The sequence below is a fragment of the Megalops cyprinoides genome, chromosome 5, assembly GCF_013368585.1.
Source record: "Megalops cyprinoides isolate fMegCyp1 chromosome 5, fMegCyp1.pri, whole genome shotgun sequence".
Lineage (NCBI taxonomy): Eukaryota > Metazoa > Chordata > Actinopteri > Elopiformes > Megalopidae > Megalops > Megalops cyprinoides.
In genome coordinates, this window is record NC_050587.1 from 31,547,187 (window position 1) to 31,567,525 (window position 20,339).

At 46.4% G+C, this 20,339-nt stretch overlaps 2 protein-coding genes across 4 annotated transcripts in view; both read left to right on the forward strand.

Annotated features, from left to right (window-relative positions):
* The first annotated feature begins 2,046 nt into the window (after positions 1-2,046).
* Positions 2,047-4,364, forward strand: LOC118778433 (perforin-1-like). The gene is made up of 2 exons (XM_036529961.1): positions 2,047-2,561; positions 3,311-4,364. Exons 1-2 carry the CDS (start codon positions 2,047-2,049, stop codon positions 4,362-4,364), a joined length of 1,569 nt encoding a protein of 522 aa, XP_036385854.1.
* A 2,101-nt stretch (positions 4,365-6,465) lies between these two features.
* The window catches only part of ptpra (protein tyrosine phosphatase receptor type A), a 29,771-nt gene continuing 15,897 nt past the window's right edge, over positions 6,466-20,339 (forward strand). For 2 of the 3 annotated variants that reach the window (XM_036528475.1, XM_036528478.1), the window contains exon 1: positions 6,466-6,856. The gene's annotated coding sequence lies outside the window, so the exon portion shown is untranslated. Of the gene's footprint in view, positions 6,857-16,988; positions 17,047-20,339 lie in introns of those variants that run through there. The other variant, XM_036528476.1, reaches the window with a different exon arrangement.

The following is a 20,339-nucleotide window of genomic DNA, read 5'->3' on the forward strand; positions in this document are numbered from 1 at the left end:
TGGGAGAAAATTCATTATTTATAAACAATACGACTCTTCCCTCTGCAACACTATTAAGAAACTACACAAATTTTTTTTTTTTTTTTTCCTGGTGGATCATGCCTTTTTTCCATCAGAGGTATGATGGGCACTGAGGGCACTTCATGTCATTTCAAAAGTTTAACTTTAAAGGTGCCATAGAGGAAAAGTCACAGAACTGAAAACTACCTTGCAATTTTTTTTTCATTTCTATTGCATTTTGATAGTTTCATCACCACTCAGATACGTTTGTGTGCTTAGGTTGGATGGAAAACATTCTTGTCCATACTGTACTTGATAACAGCGTAGCGCACAGCACTCTGCAGTGATAGGAACGTTGCACACCACCACTTTAGGACCACATCTTTCGATATATTGTCCCAGCGACACCCCCTGAGAAAAGGCCAGCTGCATTTTGCCTACATGGGAAAGAATGAGGGACTGGTGATCCTTAAAAAAGAGAGATGGGGACAGAGGACGTGGCAGAAGGTGTGGACCGCGTCCACAGGAACTGAAGGACAGACACACAGAGCCCAGCTGAGGTCTCTGCAGCAGGTGACCAGTATTAGTGGAGTTGATATTAATTTATTATGGTATATTTGGAGTCTAGTGTAGGCCTACATCTAACATTTGGGCCGTGTTGGTCATTTATCAATGACGCATAGTCTGTTTAGTGCTTTTTATCTTTTGTCATTGTGCCTGAATCATTTGCTAAGACTCTTTACTGCGTATCTGTGTATATAGATTTAATACTGATGTACTCTCATTTTATTCCTGACTCAGCAATTTTTTTTTGCAATCATTGTAATGTAATTTGATACAATATTTAATGTAATGCCTTATCTGCGGCCTCTCTTACTCAAACCGAGCAGACCCGTTCGGTCAGGCGGGATAGGTAATTTAATCCCATTGTAAATTGGAATTAACTGGAAATTCGGAGCCGGGGGGTCTCCACTTCCATTTTTATCCCACCTGCTCTTCAATTTGTGTAACTTATTCAATGACTTCAAGAAGAGTAACGTTATTTTATCAAAAAGAGAAAGTCTAAAACAACTGCGACATCGCTAACCAGAGCTCTGAAGACGTCGTCTGATAAGCGCTTTAATTTTCGGTGGTAATGTAACGTTAAATACTGTCTGCTAAACATACTGTATAATATCGGGGTAGCTAGCAAGTTTGCTAAGTTCCATTTCGGCATTTTCGCAGTAATTCGTTATTATTATCTGATCAAGACGGTATTGCTCTAAAGCCTATGCACTGTATGTAACTGTTAACTAGCTAACTGTATATGTAAATTAAATAGGTTATGACAGCGGGCCAAGCGTGTTTAGCTGTGTCGCTATTTGTACAAACACTAGTGTTGTTACCCACCAGCCTATGGTTCACCGGTAGTTCGTTATATTTACAAAAACACCTGTTTTGTTGTTTTATTTCGCATATACCACGGCGAATTGCAACAGAAATAATTCAGCACTGTTGGCTCTAAATTTATCAATTTTGACATTGCTTTCGATGATAAATTCAATGTTTAATTGAAATAGAGTGATGAAGTGACAATTTGTAAGATCATCCGGCCAGGCATAAAGAATTGAAGTTATAATTTAATGTAATAAATGTTTTAGTTTTGTATTTCGCTAGCACATTTCTCATTTAAATGGCAGATAAACATTATAGGTTATTTTACATAAACATTCCATTATATCCATTAAGTCATAATTCCTTTTTATGAATCACCTGCTTGTAAAAATGACCATATCTTGGACAGACTGTATTCAATAAGAAATGTCCAAATGTAAAACTGTGAATCAAAGCTCTTTTCCTGAATAATGTCCACAATTTATGTTGTCTAGAACATAGATTATTGTCCACTTGGAGACCAGATCTGACTGTATCAACATCCGTTGATATGTTCTCTTGATTTATGATCTCTTGAGATGACCTCTTGTATCTCCTGATTCTCCTTTCTTCTTTGTTCCTGTTTTCATACCACTAGCAGCACATCTGTGGGTAAAACTGGGCCATACAGCCATGACATCACCACTCTACCTGTGTCTCCTGGCCCTGGCACACATGGGCATGGTCCTTACCTGTCGGGTGGGGACCTTGGAGGAATGCCAGACGGCCCCCTTTGTCCCCGGGCACAACCTGGCCGGAGAGGGCTTTGACGTTGTGAAGCTCCAGCACAAGGGCGCCTACGTGATCGACCTGCAGACTTACCTGACCCCCACCAACTCCTGCACACTCTGCGAAAATCCCCACCATGGAGACCAGCTTCAGAAGCTCCCAATCTCCATCCTGGACTGGCGCTCCTTCAGCAACTGCAAGCAGGAGCTCTCCAGCGCCGTGCTATCCTCTGTCACCTCAGTGGCGGACAGCGCCACTGACCTCGTCGAAAACGACTGGACCGTGGGCCTGGAACTGGGAGACATCGCGGATCTGACTGTAGGGGGCAGCCACTCCAATGCGGCTGAGTTTGCCAGCTCCGCCTCCATGGTAGACAAGTCCGTATTCACCTCCCACCAGCTCAGCTGTAGCCATTACAGGTGGGTCAGAATGAGTGACAGCTGAAACATAACAGACATAAGACATAAGACGTAAGATATGAGAGAGACATAATAGAGCTTTATTGTCATTGTTCAGGACAACGAAATTACAGCTGCTCCCCGGTGTCAGTGCTGTGACAACATATAATAAGAATTAAAAACAACAAGAATAAATACAAAAAATACAAGATGTGTGATGTATAGAATATATAGGATTAAGGTTAGACAGTTCTGCTGATAAATACACAGCAGGACGCAGGTCAAGGCAGAAAGATCACAAGAGTCGTTAAACTCTGAAAGTCTGACAGTAGACATAGGACACGAGGGTCACAGAGCCATGAGTCATGAGGGTTACATGACAAGAGGGTCAGAGGAAATTTGTCTTGTTAATGTTAAATGTTTTCCTGTTTCCAGTTTTTATTGTTATCGGTCTCCCCTTTGACCTTCCTGGTTTCATCCAAGGAAATCTCTACATGCGAATCAAGTGCAGTGTAGAAAAATGTTATGAAGTGATAAAATAATTGCATAATGACCGAATAACCTTCATGGTAGATTCTGCTGTCATTAATGGGCTATAATGTCTATCTGTAATATGGAAAGCATGCTTTGGCAAAACCTCCTGAATATCTATTGCAGGAGACTTTTGCCATTTGCAGATTCAGCATTTATTAAGGATCCCCCCCCCACCGAAGAACTGTTTCTAGGGAAACCGATGATGCATTAAACTAGTTTTTCCTTCTGTCCTATAGTTACCGTGTCCTCAGCAGCCCCCCTCTGAGCTATGAATTCCGACAGCATATGAAGTCCCTCCCGAAGGAGTTCACAGTTGATACCCGCCACCTGTACCAGCGATTCATCGACACCTACGGCACCCACTACATCCGACAGGTACGCCTGGGCGGGAAGCTGACAAGGGTCACCTCTGTCCGCACCTGTCTGGCCACGGTCAACGGGCACTCGGCCACCAAGGTGAAGGACTGTGTGAACACAGGCCTCTCTGTGGGGCTGGGGTACTTGGAGCCCTCCGTGACAACAAGCCAGTGCAGATCCCTGCTAGAAAACCACGACACCCAGACCAACTCCCAGCTGACCTATCTGAACCACATGACCGAGGTGATCGGTGGGCACAAGTGGCTGGGAGAGGTGTCTCTGTTCAAGAACGACTCCGTCGGGTTTCGGAACTGGCTGAAGAGTCTGAAGGACAGCCCGGATATTGTGTCCTATTCCCTGCTCCCTCTGCATGAGCTGGTGCCTGACGCTGACGTAAGCAGGAATGTAAAGACGGCGGTCACTCAGTACCTGAGGGAGAATGGTATTCCAAAGGACGGCCCCCAGGAGCAGTGCGTGGGACGTCCCAATGTATCCCCCGAGTGCTGCCCCTTGTATCCAATGAGAGGACGGCTGCAGGTGACGGTGATCAAGGCCTGGGGGCTCGATGGCGATCCCGTGGGGAGCACAGATCCGTATGTGAAGTTCTGGTACTGGCACCACTTCCATCAGACCTACTGGATCAAGTCAAACGACAACCCGGTCTGGAATTTGGTCTACGATCTTGGCCACGTGGAGGCCTTTCACGAGCTGAAGTTCGAGGTGTGGGACAAAGACGTGACGTACGACGACCATCTGGGCACCTGCCGAACACGCCTCCAGGAAGGGACCCACACCGGCAGCTGCGGCCTAAATCGAGGAGGCTTCTCATACTCCTACACCCTCACCTGCGATCCTCAGCTCACTGGATACCAGTGCGCCAAGTACAAGCCAGCTCCCAACAAGAGAGATGAAGTGGAAAATGAGGCTGAATGAGTGATTCTGGCATATTAGAATTGGTGAATTAATTATGGATTAATCAAACATGTATGCAGGAATCCCCTGCAAGTAATATTTTAAATAAAAGCATTTACCACTTCATTAATTAGCAGTGAATTTAATTAACCAATAACTAGGCCACACATTACAATACATGCATTGAAATACATTACAATTAACAATTCACTACAATGAACCTACCTGACCACACTTGTTGGCATTCTGTGTCAGACATTTAAGCCCATGTGTAAAATCTGTTTTTGCACAGCTCCACAATAGAAATAATTAGTTTAAAACACATTTGAAGATTGTGTTCAAGAAAAGTATCATGAGTAAAGCTAGAAATGTCAGCCAATTAAATACATAATTTAATCATTTGTAGCAATGTTATAATTTTAAGCTTTTTGACAGCACACACCACATAGCTTAAGAAATCACATAAATCATGTCGGTCATTAAGCAGTCAAGGTACCAGATAACATATCCTAACAGAGACGTCATAAGTACAACCGAAATAACTTAAATGAGGGATATTTCTTGAACCTCATTCCATACTTGTATTAAAAGCAATCAGATGCATACCGATTTCTACAAGTTTTCTCTCTCTACCTCTCCACTCCGTTTTTCATACGTATTTACTTGTTAATTCTATAACATCCACCACATCTGACTTACAAAAAATAAATATGTACATCTCCTTTATGCATTCAGTTTGCTAGACCACTGCTTGCTGCTAGAGTGCGCTAGTAACACACTTTCTGTAATAATCTTCTTTAATAACTTTGTACATTACCCGATTAAACGTCGATTTAAACGTCCATTTCCAAAATCACCCAAGATGTAGTGCGGAAAACGTCAAACCGCATTTAGCTTACGAGGAATTCCGACAATTACAAAGACAAGCCTTTAGGTGTGTTTCAAAGACGCGTGCACATTCCTAGCACAGCTTCTTGTGTCGTATGTGCCGATATGTCGCAGTTTAAATGTTTAGAGAACTTCTACACTGTTAGAGCCCCCATGTAGCATACAGTTAATGCTACTGCACATGTACGCGTGGAACGGTTGCTTGCAGCGTGCAGCCCTGCAACCATCGGATTACCAGTTCGATTTCACAAGAATTAACCAACAAGTCGCACGCTGCAGTAGCTGGCCAAGCTGGCGACTTGCTTTTTGAATACTTCTGGTTAAACGGAGGGTGGACATAATTCACATTAAATCAGCATGTAAAGTTTACCTTTTGTGTATGTGAATGAAAATACCTGTTTATGATTACGTTATGAAATTATCTGTTTAGTGTTTGTGACCTAATCATTCAATTAACAGGTTAGTCAAGACAGAAAAAAGCCGTTGGTGTTGCGCATTCGTACATTTAATACAGTGCTTAAAAGAAGCGCATCACTCCAGACTTGCTTTGATTCCTAATACATGGAGTTATAAACAGCAGTTACACAGCTACTGTCTGGTCACACACTTCTCTTATCTGGTAAGTGTTGTCTCGGTCACAGGTGCCTCGCTGGTGTGCATTCGTTTTCTGCCTCATGTGTTCTTTGAGATGCTCATCTGTTATTTAGAAACTTATTGCAGACTGGAATGGTAACATTCTGAGTTAATTGTCTTTGGCTGGTGTTAAGAAAACAAAGAGAAGGCTGCGGTTTTTGTCCGCAGAATGTGCTTTACTTTTCTTGCCTGGTACACTGGCATCCTTTGTGAAACCTATAAACTGATGTTAAGATTCTCTGTGTTCAAATCCTTATTTCGCTTACTATGCGCAAGTGAACTAATTTGAGAGCGGTATTACATGTTGTATGCAATCCCTCCACGATCACGATTCTTATAGGTGGATAACGTGCAGTTGTTTCTTACATCCGTAATTCATATAATTTGAGTGGACCGTCCTTGCAGTAGCATTCTCATGAAGATTCTCTCGGTGCATTCTTGAAAAGAACCACATGGAGTATCCATGGTCCGTGAGATGTAACTGTTATACCATCATTGTTCCCGCTGTGGTGGTTTTACCGCCAGAGGTCGCGGCGGCGCTACTGGGAAGGAAGGAGGAGGGGCTCCGGGTTCGCTCCTTCCCATTCCAAGCGAAGAGACACAACATGGCGGAATAGGAACGGTGGCCGACGCGCCCGGATACGGCGAAAACAGTGAGATCGTGAGAAGAGTGCGCTTCGAACAAACCAGGAGAGGCATCTCAGCGGTCCGGAGCACGTATATGCTATTGGGTATTTTGGGGGGTATCTTGGTGACTTGATTACTTTGGTTGAAAAGGGTTGTGATCCGTTGCCCGTCTCCAAATTGGCTGTCTCTCCCGGATCATTCCAATCACCCCAGCTCCCCCCCCCCAACCCACCCCGCACACACTCTCGGTTCCTGGGGTGTGGAGACAGGGGTTGGGGAAGAGTGAGTGGAGACAGAGAAAATAAGCACAAGTGCCACTAATAAAGGGATTACTGAGAGCTGCATCCCGCGAAACTGGAGTCGTGGTAAGTTCAATCTTGAATTTTATTTTGATATATTTTGTACTTATTTTATTTATTCTTCTAACGCTCCCTTTCCCCCACAAACAAGCACGTTTTAGTTAGTAACACAGTCATTGCAACTCCCACGGGCATGGTTCCATTGCCGCGAGAGTGAAGTGAAAAGGCGGAGAGAGAATGTGGAGTCTTTACATAACGCAACCTTACTTATGGGAGCGCACCCAATTATGTTCGTAGCGACAAGAATATTCACAGAACTAGCTGGGAGGCAGGGAGGGAGGAAAAAAGATCGCGATGGGGCAGGCGAAAAGAGGGGGAGAGGAAGCGAGGGGAACAGCATACCTTTTATTTGAAGTCAGCCAGACTGAACGCCAGAATATGAATGTTTACCGTGAACCGACACGTTGTAACAATGCGAGTACCAAACAATGGCGAGTCCAGTGCGTTCGAGCTGCTACCTGAGTGGAAAAAGTAGATACATTCAACGGCGCTTTGTTGGTACATGTTTGGGTGGGTGGGGGGAGGGAGAGAGAGAAAAAAGGGGGGGAGATGAGTGAGACGACAGCACAGGAATTAGGTCGTTCACACACGACCATGCTTCTTCAAATCTAGGGAAATCAAAAGGAAAAAGTAGCCCCCGTCGGTCTCTTGCTGTTTTTGTCGTGTACTTTTCAACCGCACACACTCGTGGAACACGAAGCGTAAAACGAATAGAAGCCTTCTTGGTACATATCAGGAATAATCACTGTACGTTTAAGGGAGGGGATTCCATTCTGTTATTATACGGCAAATATAACTACAGCAATGATGACGTATGCCCCCCCCCCCCCACCCGATACCAATGTTGAGTCTCCATGCGAGATTTGCACACACTGTCCTGTGTGTGTGTCAGCCACCATGTGTTAATACAGCAGAACTTGACAATGAGGCTGTGGACTGGCACAAAACATAAGAATGTGTAGCCTTTGTGGCCCCCTTGGAGTGGGTCGTGATGAGAGTGACAAGAGTGACACTGCACTGTATTGTGGATGGAGCACCAGTGGAGTCGAGTGGCACGATGAGCAGTCTAGCTCGGCCATGACTGCTCGGGTCCAGTGACCATGATGTCATGCTTGCCCCGAGACGGGCAGTGGCTGTTCCCATCCAAAAACTCACTTGGAGCTGGCACTTCTGCAGCATCCCTGGACGTGCCCAGACCCGCTCCAGGGGTCAAGGGTCAAGGCTGAGGAAGGCATGTGGGAAGGGTGGGGAGAGAGCAGGGTGGAGGGGCTGCAGGATGGAGCTTCTGGGCGTATGGGTTTCCATCACGGGTGAACCTCCCAAACTGAGGAGGAGACGAACGAGCAGCAGGGCCATGTCCCCAGGACGTGAGAGGACAAGGTGAAGGATTCTGAGGTGACAGGGAAGAGCAGCTTTAGGTGACAGGAGGCAGAGTCCTGGGGGTCAGGAGAGCTGCCACAGGGCTGCCGCTATTTTGTCGTGTCTGGACTGGTTCCCACTGCTCCCAGGAACCACACGGTACCAACTTATAGCAGCCTCTGGCACTCAGAACAGCTTTGTAAGATAACGCACTGTTAACATGAATGAAAGTGTGGTTAATAGCATGTGTACAGCTCTGCCCTCCCACAGTGTTATTAACATTTATTTATTTGCTGAGATGCCCATATTCTGGGTGATGTGTTTAGCATTGCTTTCTTTTACATGTTATGCATACTTACCGGAGCAATTCAGGGTAAGTACCTTGCCCAAGGGTGCAACATTAGTATAATTTCTGGGAAGTGTCCCTGTGCGCTTTGTGTTACTTGCTCCTTAAGTAGTACCCCTCGGTGCTCAGGGCCACAAAAAAGGCTCTTCCCAGCTCCATTCTGTGTTTATTTCAGGTATTTTTGGTTTATCTTTTCCGATTTCCGCATCTGCACACCTTTTCCCTGCGGTTTTGTGAGGGGAAAGTCCCTCATGCGTGGATTGTTTGGGTTTCGCAGGGCGGTTATCTCCCTTTCCGAGGGGAATGTCACAGTTTTCGGTGCTGACACAACAGCGAAGTGAGTGGGAGGAATTGGGGCCGGGGGAGGGGTGGGAGGGGCGGAAGGGGGAGACGAGAGAGGTTACCTGAGTTCATTCAGAGTCTCAATCAGGTGTTCGGATTGTTGCACTCCTTGTTCATTTTGAAGGTCTTTTTGCACGGATGGAGACTGGATGTCTAAGCCTGTGAACTTCACAGATTTTTTTCAAGTATGTTCCCAAACTGAAACTCGGGAACGTGCTTGGCAGCATCTGATGTTTTCAGGACGTGTCAGTAAGTTTCAGTAATCTATAAAGGGCCTAGCAGCTGATTGGCATGCGTTGAGATTTGCCACGCTGTGCTCTGAAAATGAGGTCTCTGCCACCCGTCTGACACACTCTGCCACTTTGCATCTCCTCACTCCACGTAATTGTGTGCTAATTCTGCAAGACTTTGTGCTTTGGGCATTGGTGATAATGGGAACTGTATATTACTGCGCCGTAGTTTTTCCACTAGGAGTAGTGAAAAGCATTTGCCGAGTACATAATTTTCTTCGTTTGATCGTTCTCTGCCATTTCCTTAGATAGATCCTCAGAGATGTGTGCTGCACTGTATGTTGGGTCAGAGGTAAGTTCTGAATGCTTTTGCAGGTTTTGGGTTGAGTACCCTTTTAAGCTTGCTTGCCACGACTGTATGTAGGTATATACATGTATGCATTTACAGTGCTAAGCACACTAACTGTCTTAAGTAATACCGTAGTTGCCCCAGAGACCAATGACCACCAGACTCTCACAACCTCACCACAACAAGAACCGCTCAGTTTTGCTGAGTCCCCTCAAGCCTCAGATGAATTTTCACTTAAGCCCACAAACTAGGAAGAACTTTTTCTCAGCGTAAGGCCAGGTTAAACTGGGATTCAGACGCCTTTATCAACAGAAATCTCCTTTTAATGGTGTTCAGCAGAACTGTTCAGATGCCTCATGTCACATCTTCTGCATTTACTATAATGTCGTAATACCTGACTATCAAGTTATTTCATTAATGAAAGACACTTTCATAACTCGGTACGGTGAATGTTCAGCTACATTGGATACTTCCAAATTGTTAACTTTCACGTATGGGTCTGAATTAATAGGCGTACTGTAATTGATGCTTGCTCTGAGCTGCAGTAGCCTAACCTGGGTCCGTGTGTGAGCAAAGCGGCGTTAAAGAGCGGGGAAAAAAAAGAGTTAATTCAACCTGACTTCGGCCGGTTTCAGAAGTAAGCGTGCGCAAAGCCGCCGAGACTCATTTGCAGCTGAAATCAATTCAGGAGGCCGAGGACGATGAGCAGCCACAAAACTGACAGCGTGACCTAAATAAACGCCGAGCAGGGGTGGGCAGCCTCACTCGGGGCCTGCTACCATACGCGCAGGGGGAAGCGTCACCGCCATAGAAAGAGATTAACCAGAATGGCTCTGCCCATTAAAAGCAATGTCTGAGCGTGTGCCAGAGCGGGGGGGTGGGGGTCTGCTCTGAATCGATAGGGCTGGAATCCGAATCGAGCAGTAAGTCGGTTTGTGCTAACAATGGGGGCTTCTGTTCTAGAACACTGGGCGCACGGGCCCGGCCGTTCATGCTCATTCAGGGTGTCGTATGGCAGATTCTAGCCTGACTAGTAATTCCATATCTGTGGTGGCAGCAGCTGTCCCACTCAGGGGTGTTTGGCTTTCGTTTCATTGATTGGGAAGTGGTGACGGTCACATCGGTGTCACATGCGGAGCTGTGAAAGCCCTTGTCAATCGTCGGGAGTTTTCCCCGCATGTGTGTGTGAACATGTGGTGTGAGAAGGTCTATTACTTTGCACTCTTGACTTTGTTTTAAGTAATTTACTTTGCAGTTGTTGTGAATTTTAATAGTTTTAACATGTTTCATGTCTGGAGAAAGTCCAGCTTGTAGCCTGTTTGAACTGAATCCCAGGCAAAGTATTTCAGTGGACATGTCAAATTTGTGTAAAAGTAAGCGGCTGTTAAAAGGCAGACTTATAAATGGTTGATGGGTCCAACAAAACTCTTTCCCTGTGTTTTACTTTCTTGTAGAATGAGACAATGTAATTTTAATCGTTTAGTACACCGTACATATTGCAGATGGTTTCCTTGTGTTTCTGGTTTGGTGCTGCTCTCCAGCAATGGTAATGTTTTCATGCTATACACTACCCTTACAAATTTTTCACCCTGTTCCATGTCAGATTTGCGTCAGTCTGTGCCCACTGCATACAAACACTTGGTTCAGCGCCCTTTCAATCAGCCCTGATTACAACACGCTGGCGTCAGAGTCTTCCCTCTGCCCTCATGTGGCGGTATGAGGGTTACCCGAGGGTGTGGGCACCTCCGCCGCAGTGAAGATGGTCGCGCGCATGAACCGTGGACTGCCTCTGTGGCTCGCCCTCTCCACACCCCCCCCCTTTTTCCTGGGGGCAGAGCGCTTACACAGGAACACGACCGCCAGCGCGCAGCCACTTCCTGCTGCTGTCTGATGTGGGCAGAGCTGAGGCGGTGGCGGCGGGTTTCCTGGGAAACCCCGCGATGTGTGCGCGCAAATAACAGGCCCCGTGGCCTCCCCGGGTCCCGCAAACGGCCGGTGTTCCTTCCAGCGGGGTTTCCCATAAATGAGAGTCCCAGGGGCGAGCGCAACTGGGAGCTCCTCGCCCCTGCTTACCAAAAAGCAGTGGCTAACCATTGGAATGAGGCTGGAATAGCCTCTCTCTTTCTCTCCCTCCCTCTCTCTTTCTCTCGCCCTCCCTCTCTCTCTCTCTCTTTCTCTCTTTCTGTCTCTCCTTCCCTCTCTCTGTCCCCCCACTGCCGTAATCATTATCACTAAGCGGCCAGGAAAAATCGTAGCGGCTGATGTCGCATTCAGTAACCTGCCAGGGTGAAGTCAAACGTGTATTTGCTTCAGCCACTGAGAATCTGTTTGCCCGAAGATGTCCACGGTCTGTGGGAAGCTTGATATGATCTGGGCAGTGAGAAACAGCTGTGGGCATTACGCCGTCTTTGACCATGACCTCCTTCGCTGGAAATGAAGAGAGGCATTCAGCGCAGCCTGACAAAGCAGAAGCCCTCGGGATGTGGCGACCCAGGATATTAATAAGTCGTTCGATGAATAGGGACAGACAGACCACTATTGTTATCTGCCTTATATTCAGAAAGAGGGAGACATGCGCTCCCAACCAAGTGGTGGTCAGGTCCCGTTGCGTGATGGGAAAGAGTCTGGGTGTAGCGCAGCGTTTGTGTGTGACTTCCTTTTTTTTTTTTTTTTTTTTAAGTACCCACAACCCCCTGCAGCTGTGTGGAGGGGGACACGGAGACGCCTGTTGTCATCTGGGGGCACCTCCCTCATGATGTCATGCTCACTGAAGCTCCTCTGCTCCGGGGAGGGGGGGGCGGGAGGAAATGTGAGGAGGGGGACTTCTGGTGGGAGACCCCATCGAGGAGAACACAGAAAGCAGAGAAAAAGAGGTGGGGCGTTCATGAAAAGCAGAGTAAAGATGGAAGGGGAGCCAATCGACTAAGAGGAGTACCGCATACAGGCAGTTACCAGGGGCTCAGAGAGTTGGACAGCACGTGTAGGAACAGATAGGAATGAGAAGGAATTTGTTTGTGAAGAAAGGGGAAAATCTCAGTCTCTTCTGTCGCTTGATTTCACCCTCTCATCTCACTGTCCTTGCATTGGATGGATTCGTGGACAGCTCTGTCCCACAATGAAAAACCTGAGTGCATGTTTGCTGGAGCAGTCGTCTGAGCCAAGAACCAGACCCGAAGGCCGTCTGTTTGAATCCTGTAATTCGGCTGGTCTTGAGCGCTTCTGCAAGGTGTTTTACTTCACTCGACAAGCTTGTGTGGCAGCTGCCAGACAAATATATAACAAACACAGCCTTTTAAAGCGTGCCTTTGTTTGTCCTGACAAAACCACATCCTTTTATTTGAGAATTATGAGGGGGGGAAAAAAGAAAAAAACAAAACAAAGGATTTGCTTTGGACACAAGGAGCTTATGTCGTGCTTGGTCCAGCGTGCCGCGTCTCACTGCCAAACGGAGACGATCCTCCAGCTGATCCTCTCAAATGCATATTGGCCTTTTGGAGATTTCGCTTCATCCCGACATGATTGTTTTATAAGCCCTAATCGCCGTGGTATCGGAGATGAGCAGATCACACAGGGTGGTGTCTCTGCATGCATGGGTGCGCACACGCGTCTTTTGGGTGCCTCCCGGTGATTGGGCTGTGTTGTATTTGCATGCGGGAGTGTGCGTGCTTGTTTTTTGCCGCGTTGGGCGGCCGCTGTTTTCGCTGCACGCTCTTGAAACAAGCATTCTAGCATCCCAGTCCTGTGACCGGGGACTGATTCATGCTGATTTTGCACCAGCCCCCAGGCCCGGTGAAAATACTTGTTTTTGTCTTTGGTGAGACTTTTTTCTGTGGTGAGAGATGCCGAAATCATGACCATCATAACCAAAGCTACGCGCATCAGGATCAGGCCCACACTGGTCTTGGAGTGCCATGCTCTTGCCTTGTTTGACCCTTTCTTAGCTGGTGTCATTTTGACTGGGTGGAGCTGGACAGAGTGGCCAGTCTTTACTCTCCCCCCCCCCCCCCCATTGGTCAGCGAATTGGCCGTCCCGCTGAGGGGAAAGTGGCTGTTGAGGGCAGGGCCCAGCGTGACACCCTGTGCAGCGGGTGTCAGGTGACACGAGGTGTCACTGGGGCGTGTCATTCAGGGTCAGAGTTTCGCTGGAGTGTCCTGATCTCACTCTCCGCCCAGTCATCCTGTGTCACTGTGCCTCTGGCTGCATAGCACATAGCACATCTAATCCGCGTGGGACTTCTCAAACAGTGCCCCATTCGTACAAAGACTAATGCGCATAGTCAGGCACATGGACATGCAGTGTCTCTCCAAGCATTTTGCATTTTGCTGGTGCCCAGAGGAAAACGAGTTAGATCAGGAGTCCCAAATCCTGTTCCTGCACGGCCCTGATCCAGTTCAGTCCTACCGAAGCACACAGAAACCTGATTCAACAAATTAATTCCTTAATTGAACAAATCTGTCCCCTCAGCTTGGTTCAGCTGGTAATTTGAGGCGATCTGGAAAACGTCCAGTACCAGGATCATGCAATCTTGAATCAGAACATTCTCAATCCCGGCAAAGAGTGCAGACACTGTTCCGAAGCAACAGTAATACACACATAAGTTGGACCCGTTTGCTGTAGAAAGGGAAAAGAACAGAAACCAAAGAAAGAATTAAAAAACATTTCTTGGAAGCGTAGCTGAAAGAACCAAACAAAATGATTTTGCAGTATCTTGGATTAAGAAAATATGTGAATATCAGCATTGGTTAATAATGTTTGTTCAGGTAAAGGAAAGAAATTTTCACAATCATAGCCCAAACAAAGGAATGGAGCTGCACTGGCACATAACCAGTATCAATAGGAACACCTGTTCACCCACTTTTAGCTAGTAGCCTCTCTGCTCTAAAGATTTTTTGGGTCTCCTAGCAAGTTGCTGCTAGCACCACCCCCTCCCACAAGCAGCAGACAGAAAGTCGCCTGCACTGATTTATAATTATGGTACAATATAACAGGTATGCGGTCAGGTTTTATATGTACTTTATGCTTTATGTTTTTAGGTAGCTACAGCATGTAAAAACTGTAATACGCCTTTCAGACGCCTGCATTAAAGTATAAGTTCGGGACTAATCGGCATATCCACTGTGTTTATTTGCTATATTAATGTCTCAAAGTCATTATCTGTCTATGCAGTCTGTAAAATACAGTGCTCCCTGCCCCTCGCTGTCTTGGCTCACAATCTTGGAGCAAGGAGTGGAATTTTATTACCATGGGTGCAATTTTAGCAGATGTTTAACTGAACTGAGTCTACGATCATGGGTGGCTAGCTAGCTCACTGGCTAGCTAACTTGCCTTGACTTTGTAATAGTTTTTTTTTTTTTTGGCAATTTTGTTGGAAGTTTTTAAAAACTTGTTTCAAAAGCGAAGAAGCCAGGGACGTAATTTTGGAATAGGAGGATGTGGAGAACTCTGAAGCGCAGAGTAGCTGATTCTTAAAAGAAAAAAAGAAGATTGTAGCGGAGAGGTTCTGTCACAGAATACAGGGTGCAGCTATATTGGTGCATCAACCTCCTGCTGACAGCGTAGGTATGTCAGAGGAGAGTTATAGGGCCATGCTTTTGGAAAGGGTCCATCCAACCATGAGGCATCTGCGTTCCCTTTATGACAGGTACACCTACATTTTAATAAACCCCATTCTTGACCGGATAAGATGACTGACTAATTTGCATCCTCTCTGGACTCACAGGGACTGGAGCATGGGAGGAAAGCTGTTCATAGATAGCTATCTTATAATACACTGACTTAGTGAAGCATGCAGCTAATACTGAATCTAGTTACACTTGCATAAGTTCGTCGGCTAGCTAGTTAAGAAGCTAACAGAAAAAACTAGCTATATAATGACATGTTCTTGGATTGTTACTTGGAATATAAAAGAAAATAACATGGGAGAGTTTTAAACTTTTAACATAAGATACTCAAACCAAAGGTGTTTGCTAGCTTAGAATGTTAATAGTGTATTCTTTCCTTCATATTAAAACCAACATAACAAGGCAGTGACTCAAGAATACAGCCCTTTCCATCTGTAGAAAGTTTCTGTCTTACTCCTGCCGTGTCAACTGGCGTGCAGGCACTCAGCTGAACTACAGAACTTTTGTAGCAAAATGTCATTGCACTAATTAATGGTGGTAGATGCATTAGTGCAACATAAGAGATGCACTGTACTGGAATTTTAACACCATTTTTCATTCCCTGCATGCCATTGCACTACACCGATGACTATAATACACATTGTAAGTGAGTGCAAGTGGTTTCTTATAAGCAGATTGCTTGACTCTTACAAGCAGAATTTTGGAACCGCGTTAGTATATGAATGATTCTGTCCCTGTTTCACTACAAGCAACTGGTTCTTAATTCATTATTTCTTATCAGCTGAGTGCTCTGCACTTAAATTTAAGTATCTGCATGCCCCACGGGGCAAAAGATGGGGCTGATATTGTCTGGCACCCTCTCAAATGTGAGTTAGGGAGTCCAGATATTTTTTTGTCTGGTACACAAAAGTCATTATGAGTCCAGTAATGTGCTAGACATGATAGGAGAGTTAAAATTTAGCTGTGGGTGGATTTTCTATTCAAGGTCAATATCTCACTTTTGGTTGATTTTTTTTTAAAATTGAGCATGTCCAGACAACCCCAGTGAAACCCTCAGGCTGCCAACCTCATAGACCTGGCACAGAATGACCTATGCATAAAATTGCTATTGAGCGGTATCTCATTCTGTTCTAACTGGTTAAGAACTTGCCTGGAACACTAAGAAAATGAACAAAAATAAATGGTTAGGAAATACAAATTTGTTCCTATTTCCTCGCTCTCACACAAGTAGCCGGTGAAATATTCTGACTCTCAAACATTCGAATATCTCCCTTCTCCTGGGTTTGCTTCCCATTTATCTGATTTTTTATTCATTATCTTAATTATTTATTTGCTCAGCAGAATTGGGATGACTTACATAGCTTACATTTTACATATCATCCGTTTTATACAGTTGGATTATTCCTTGAAGCATTTCAGGTTCAAGTGCCTTGCAGATGGGTTCAAGAGCAGTGCCTCACCTGGGATCAAAACTTGCACCCCTTGACTGCAAGCTGCCTGTTGCTGATTGGTCAGTCTGCCCTGCTGCCAGATAGATTGGTTATGGAGATGTGAGTCATGAGTCCTGCTGCTGAGGCAGTGCTGAAGCACACAGCTGATGTCAAGATTAATACCGAGTTGACGGGCATCGGCGGAGCTGAACCAGAACGACAGGATGAGAATGTTCCCTTGACTCACAGCCCCCCCCCCCCCACCCCCCATCCACATGCATCATTTCCGCAATATTATGACACCGCTGCATTGCTGTAACATTACAGATCGTGGTGTTTTCGCCCGAGCAGAGGCTGTGCACCGAGCGAGCTTTCGTAACAGGAAGGAGTGAGAGTACAGCACGTTTTATTGTGCAATAGGCCCGCGTGTCATCATCGTGCCCAGAGTAGCTGGGCTGCGGGGATGGTAACGGCTCTACCGATGCATAGCGCTGTGAGGCAGGGATTTCCAGAGACAGGTCAGTGTTCTGAGGGAAATGTGCCTGTTGGGGGCTGTATGCGAGTCAGCATACTTACCTGCTCAGCTGCTTGCAACCTGGAACATCTCTAAACTGGCAATGCAGTGGGAGTGCTGTTCCCATCCCTGCAGTGAGTGTGAAGAGGATGTTCTTCAAAATCTGATTTCATCAAAGGCACTTAGGATCACGTGAGCATACTCTTTGTTGGGGGGAAAAAGCTGTTCTGTTTAAAAAACTTTTTTTTAATGTGACTTCCAAAATATCTCAGGATTAATAATACAGCAGAGGAATTTTTGAAAGGGTCTGAAAGTGTTTTTCTCCAAACTGTGGAAAGTGACTTCGTCCACAATGGGCGTTTGCTTGAGTGTGGGCCTGGTTCAGGAACACTTGACTTGACTTCCACCACTTAAATTAGTAATGTCCCATCTCCGCCCAGAGCGTTTCAGCGCTCTCTCTCGCACTCACACCCTCCCTCTCTCACTCTCTCCCCTTTCTCCTCGTCTGTTCTGCGGAGTGTGAGATGGGGGGGGGGGTGGTGGTGGTGGTGGAGAGGTGGCTTCAGCAGGCGGCGGAAACGCGGAAAGCTTTTCCCCTTGTCCCCCCTCTAATGTGCGGACAGAGACACTCAAGTAGCACGCACTCTCATGGGTACTTTGGCCAAGTTATTCACTCGCTGCAATGCTGTGGAGAAAGCACTCAAAAGGGTACCTACAGCTGTGTGCCTCCCTGTAAATCCAACTTAAGGATTTCTGCAAAATTTATCCGATGGGTGACTGTGGAACAGTAGCGCTTATTTTAATGCTTATTAATTGAAAGTAATGCCCCTGAGATTGAGCATTCCAGTCTGTGGTCTGGAGGTACACACCACATCTACAATAATGCACATCGATCACGTATTTCCTCCTTACAGTTCAGACCAATGAGGGGGATTCTCCAAAGTCAGATGGAGTGATGAATCTGAATTCTGTTTTTACCATAAAGAACAGTCAGTTATGACATCAGCTTCACAAAAGGAGTCAGTGGCATTAAAGAGACGTAAGAAATCAATAGGCCAGTTCAAGTCAGATGTAATTAAAAGAATCTGTTCAGAAATATGGTAACCAACAGACCTGTTTGTTAAAGACACTGATCAGGTTTCCATATTTTGTTTTTTAGATGCCAGTGCATAAGCCTGTTGTTAAACTCGAATTTTTGGGCACATTGGACTGAACAGGATTGAATACTGGATCAATGGGAAGTGAGGATCTAGAGTTAAGTTCTATGCAGTGGATGCCCACAGAGGGCAGAACGGCATGTAAACCATTCAGGATTTGATTCATGTTGTTTAGTTTTGTTATCAAGCAGATCCAGGACTTACTGCAGCGAATCTTATTTATTCAGAAAGAACTGGAATCTCGCAGAGTACTGGAGGAAAAAAGAATGTGTGTGTGTGTGTGTGTGTGTGTGTGTGTGTGTAGGGGGGGTCCCTTAGCATCCATATAATTTTTAAATGCCAAAATATTTCATACACACATCCCAGATCCAGCTGTGTTATGGGGCTGGGCTCGAACAAGCACAAATGGTGAGGTCTTCTAGCTTGTGGTCAGGGGAGATTGGAGTGGGGGGGGGGGGGGGGGGGAGGCTCGGCTCTCGTGTGCCTTGGAAGAGCAGTTGAGCACAGGTGATCGGAACGGGCGAGGGGTGTTCCACCGAGGCACAGCACAGTGGAGGGATGTGGGGGCACAGGGTCAGAGGTCAGGGGTTGGAATCCTCTTTTGGGACCGGAATAAGGCCTTTCGGTGGGGGGGCGACACAGACGGGATGGGCAGGAAGTGAAGTGTTCTCTCTTGGTTTTACGAGTTTCCTGATGGGGGTGGGACAGTATATCACGAGTGAAAGTGTTTGTGGGAGAGAGCGAGACTGGGACACAGAGCGAGGTCTACACCAGGACATTTTCTAGGAATGGCTTCATGGGATTCCTTTTATATTCTTGAGTGCATTTAGAAAAATGAGAATTTATTTGTTTTCATTGTAATTTGAGCAAATTTTTTTTTCCAAATTATTGCGGTTAGGTTACCAAATTGAGCATGCCCATGATCTGTCACTGTTTATGCAAGGGCTTAGAAGTTTGCCATGCTAGTAATGCTTATTGAATTTGGAGGTGAGAGAGAGACAGTACAATATAATGTTGTTTCGGGCGCTCGTCTGTGTTGCTGGTTACAGTGGCCTTGTCCCTTTTGTTTTCTGTCCTCAGCGGTCTGTGTTTTTGTCCCTGCTTTATTTGCATTGCCGTATTTTTAGTGCCTTCAGATCATAGTGATTAATTCAAAAGGCTGCTCCCTCGATATATAAAAAGCAGCCTGACTAAATATAGCTCGCTGGAAAGTCCTTTCGTGCCTTCAGGAGAGAAAGTGCCGGATTGTGGAGGTGAAACGGCGGCTGAGCCTCGGAGGAGGAGGGACGGCGGCGGCGTTGGCGGGCCCCAAGCGCGTTAGCGGGTGTGCGGCGGGGAGCCTCCTTCGCGGTGCCAGCGCGGTCGGAGGGATCAGGGCGACGCGGGCGTGGTTTGCGCTGCACGGCGGTGCCAGGGCCGCCAGAGGGGCCACGGGGTCAGGGCGGTTTGTGCATGCGGAAAGGGCCACCGTGCGGTGTGCTCTGGGGGGGGTGTCGGCTCGGTCGGGGCGTGGAGTCAGGGCTGTAATTGTGGGCGTCCCGTCGGCAGGCAGCGTGGGAATGTGGGAGAGGGAGGGAACAGGAAAATCCCGGAGAGGAGCAGGGAAAGAGCGAGAGTGGCAGGGGAAGAGGGGAAGAGGAGAGCGACAGGACAAAAAGACGAAGACGTAAAATACACTAAAATCCACAATGTCCACATATAAAGAGACTGACTATAATTGTTCTACTCTTGAAAAGTAACAGACAAGTGAACTGATATGATATAGTCAGATTTGTCATCTAAGTTTAAATGCAAGTATTTTCCTGCTTGTGACAGTTTTACACACATCAGTTTCCTCCAACCTGTTGATCTGGTCTGTATCTGGGCTATAGTGGAGGCAAAGGCTATATGAGGACTCACTGGCCCCACCCTCAGGAGTAGACAGGCTTTCCTTCCCACAGACTGGGAGTTCTGAGCTTAGGCCCTATGATGATGCAAGTCCCGGTCTGCAAACACTTAGCGTTTGTACAGGTAGCCTAAGGAGGAACAGAAGGGCTGGATTACTGCCAGGGTCAGAAGCAGGGGATTATGGGTCAGGATTATAACAGCTCGGGGGATGAGCGTGGCTCGAGTCAGCACCGAGGAGATGGGGCAGGATCGC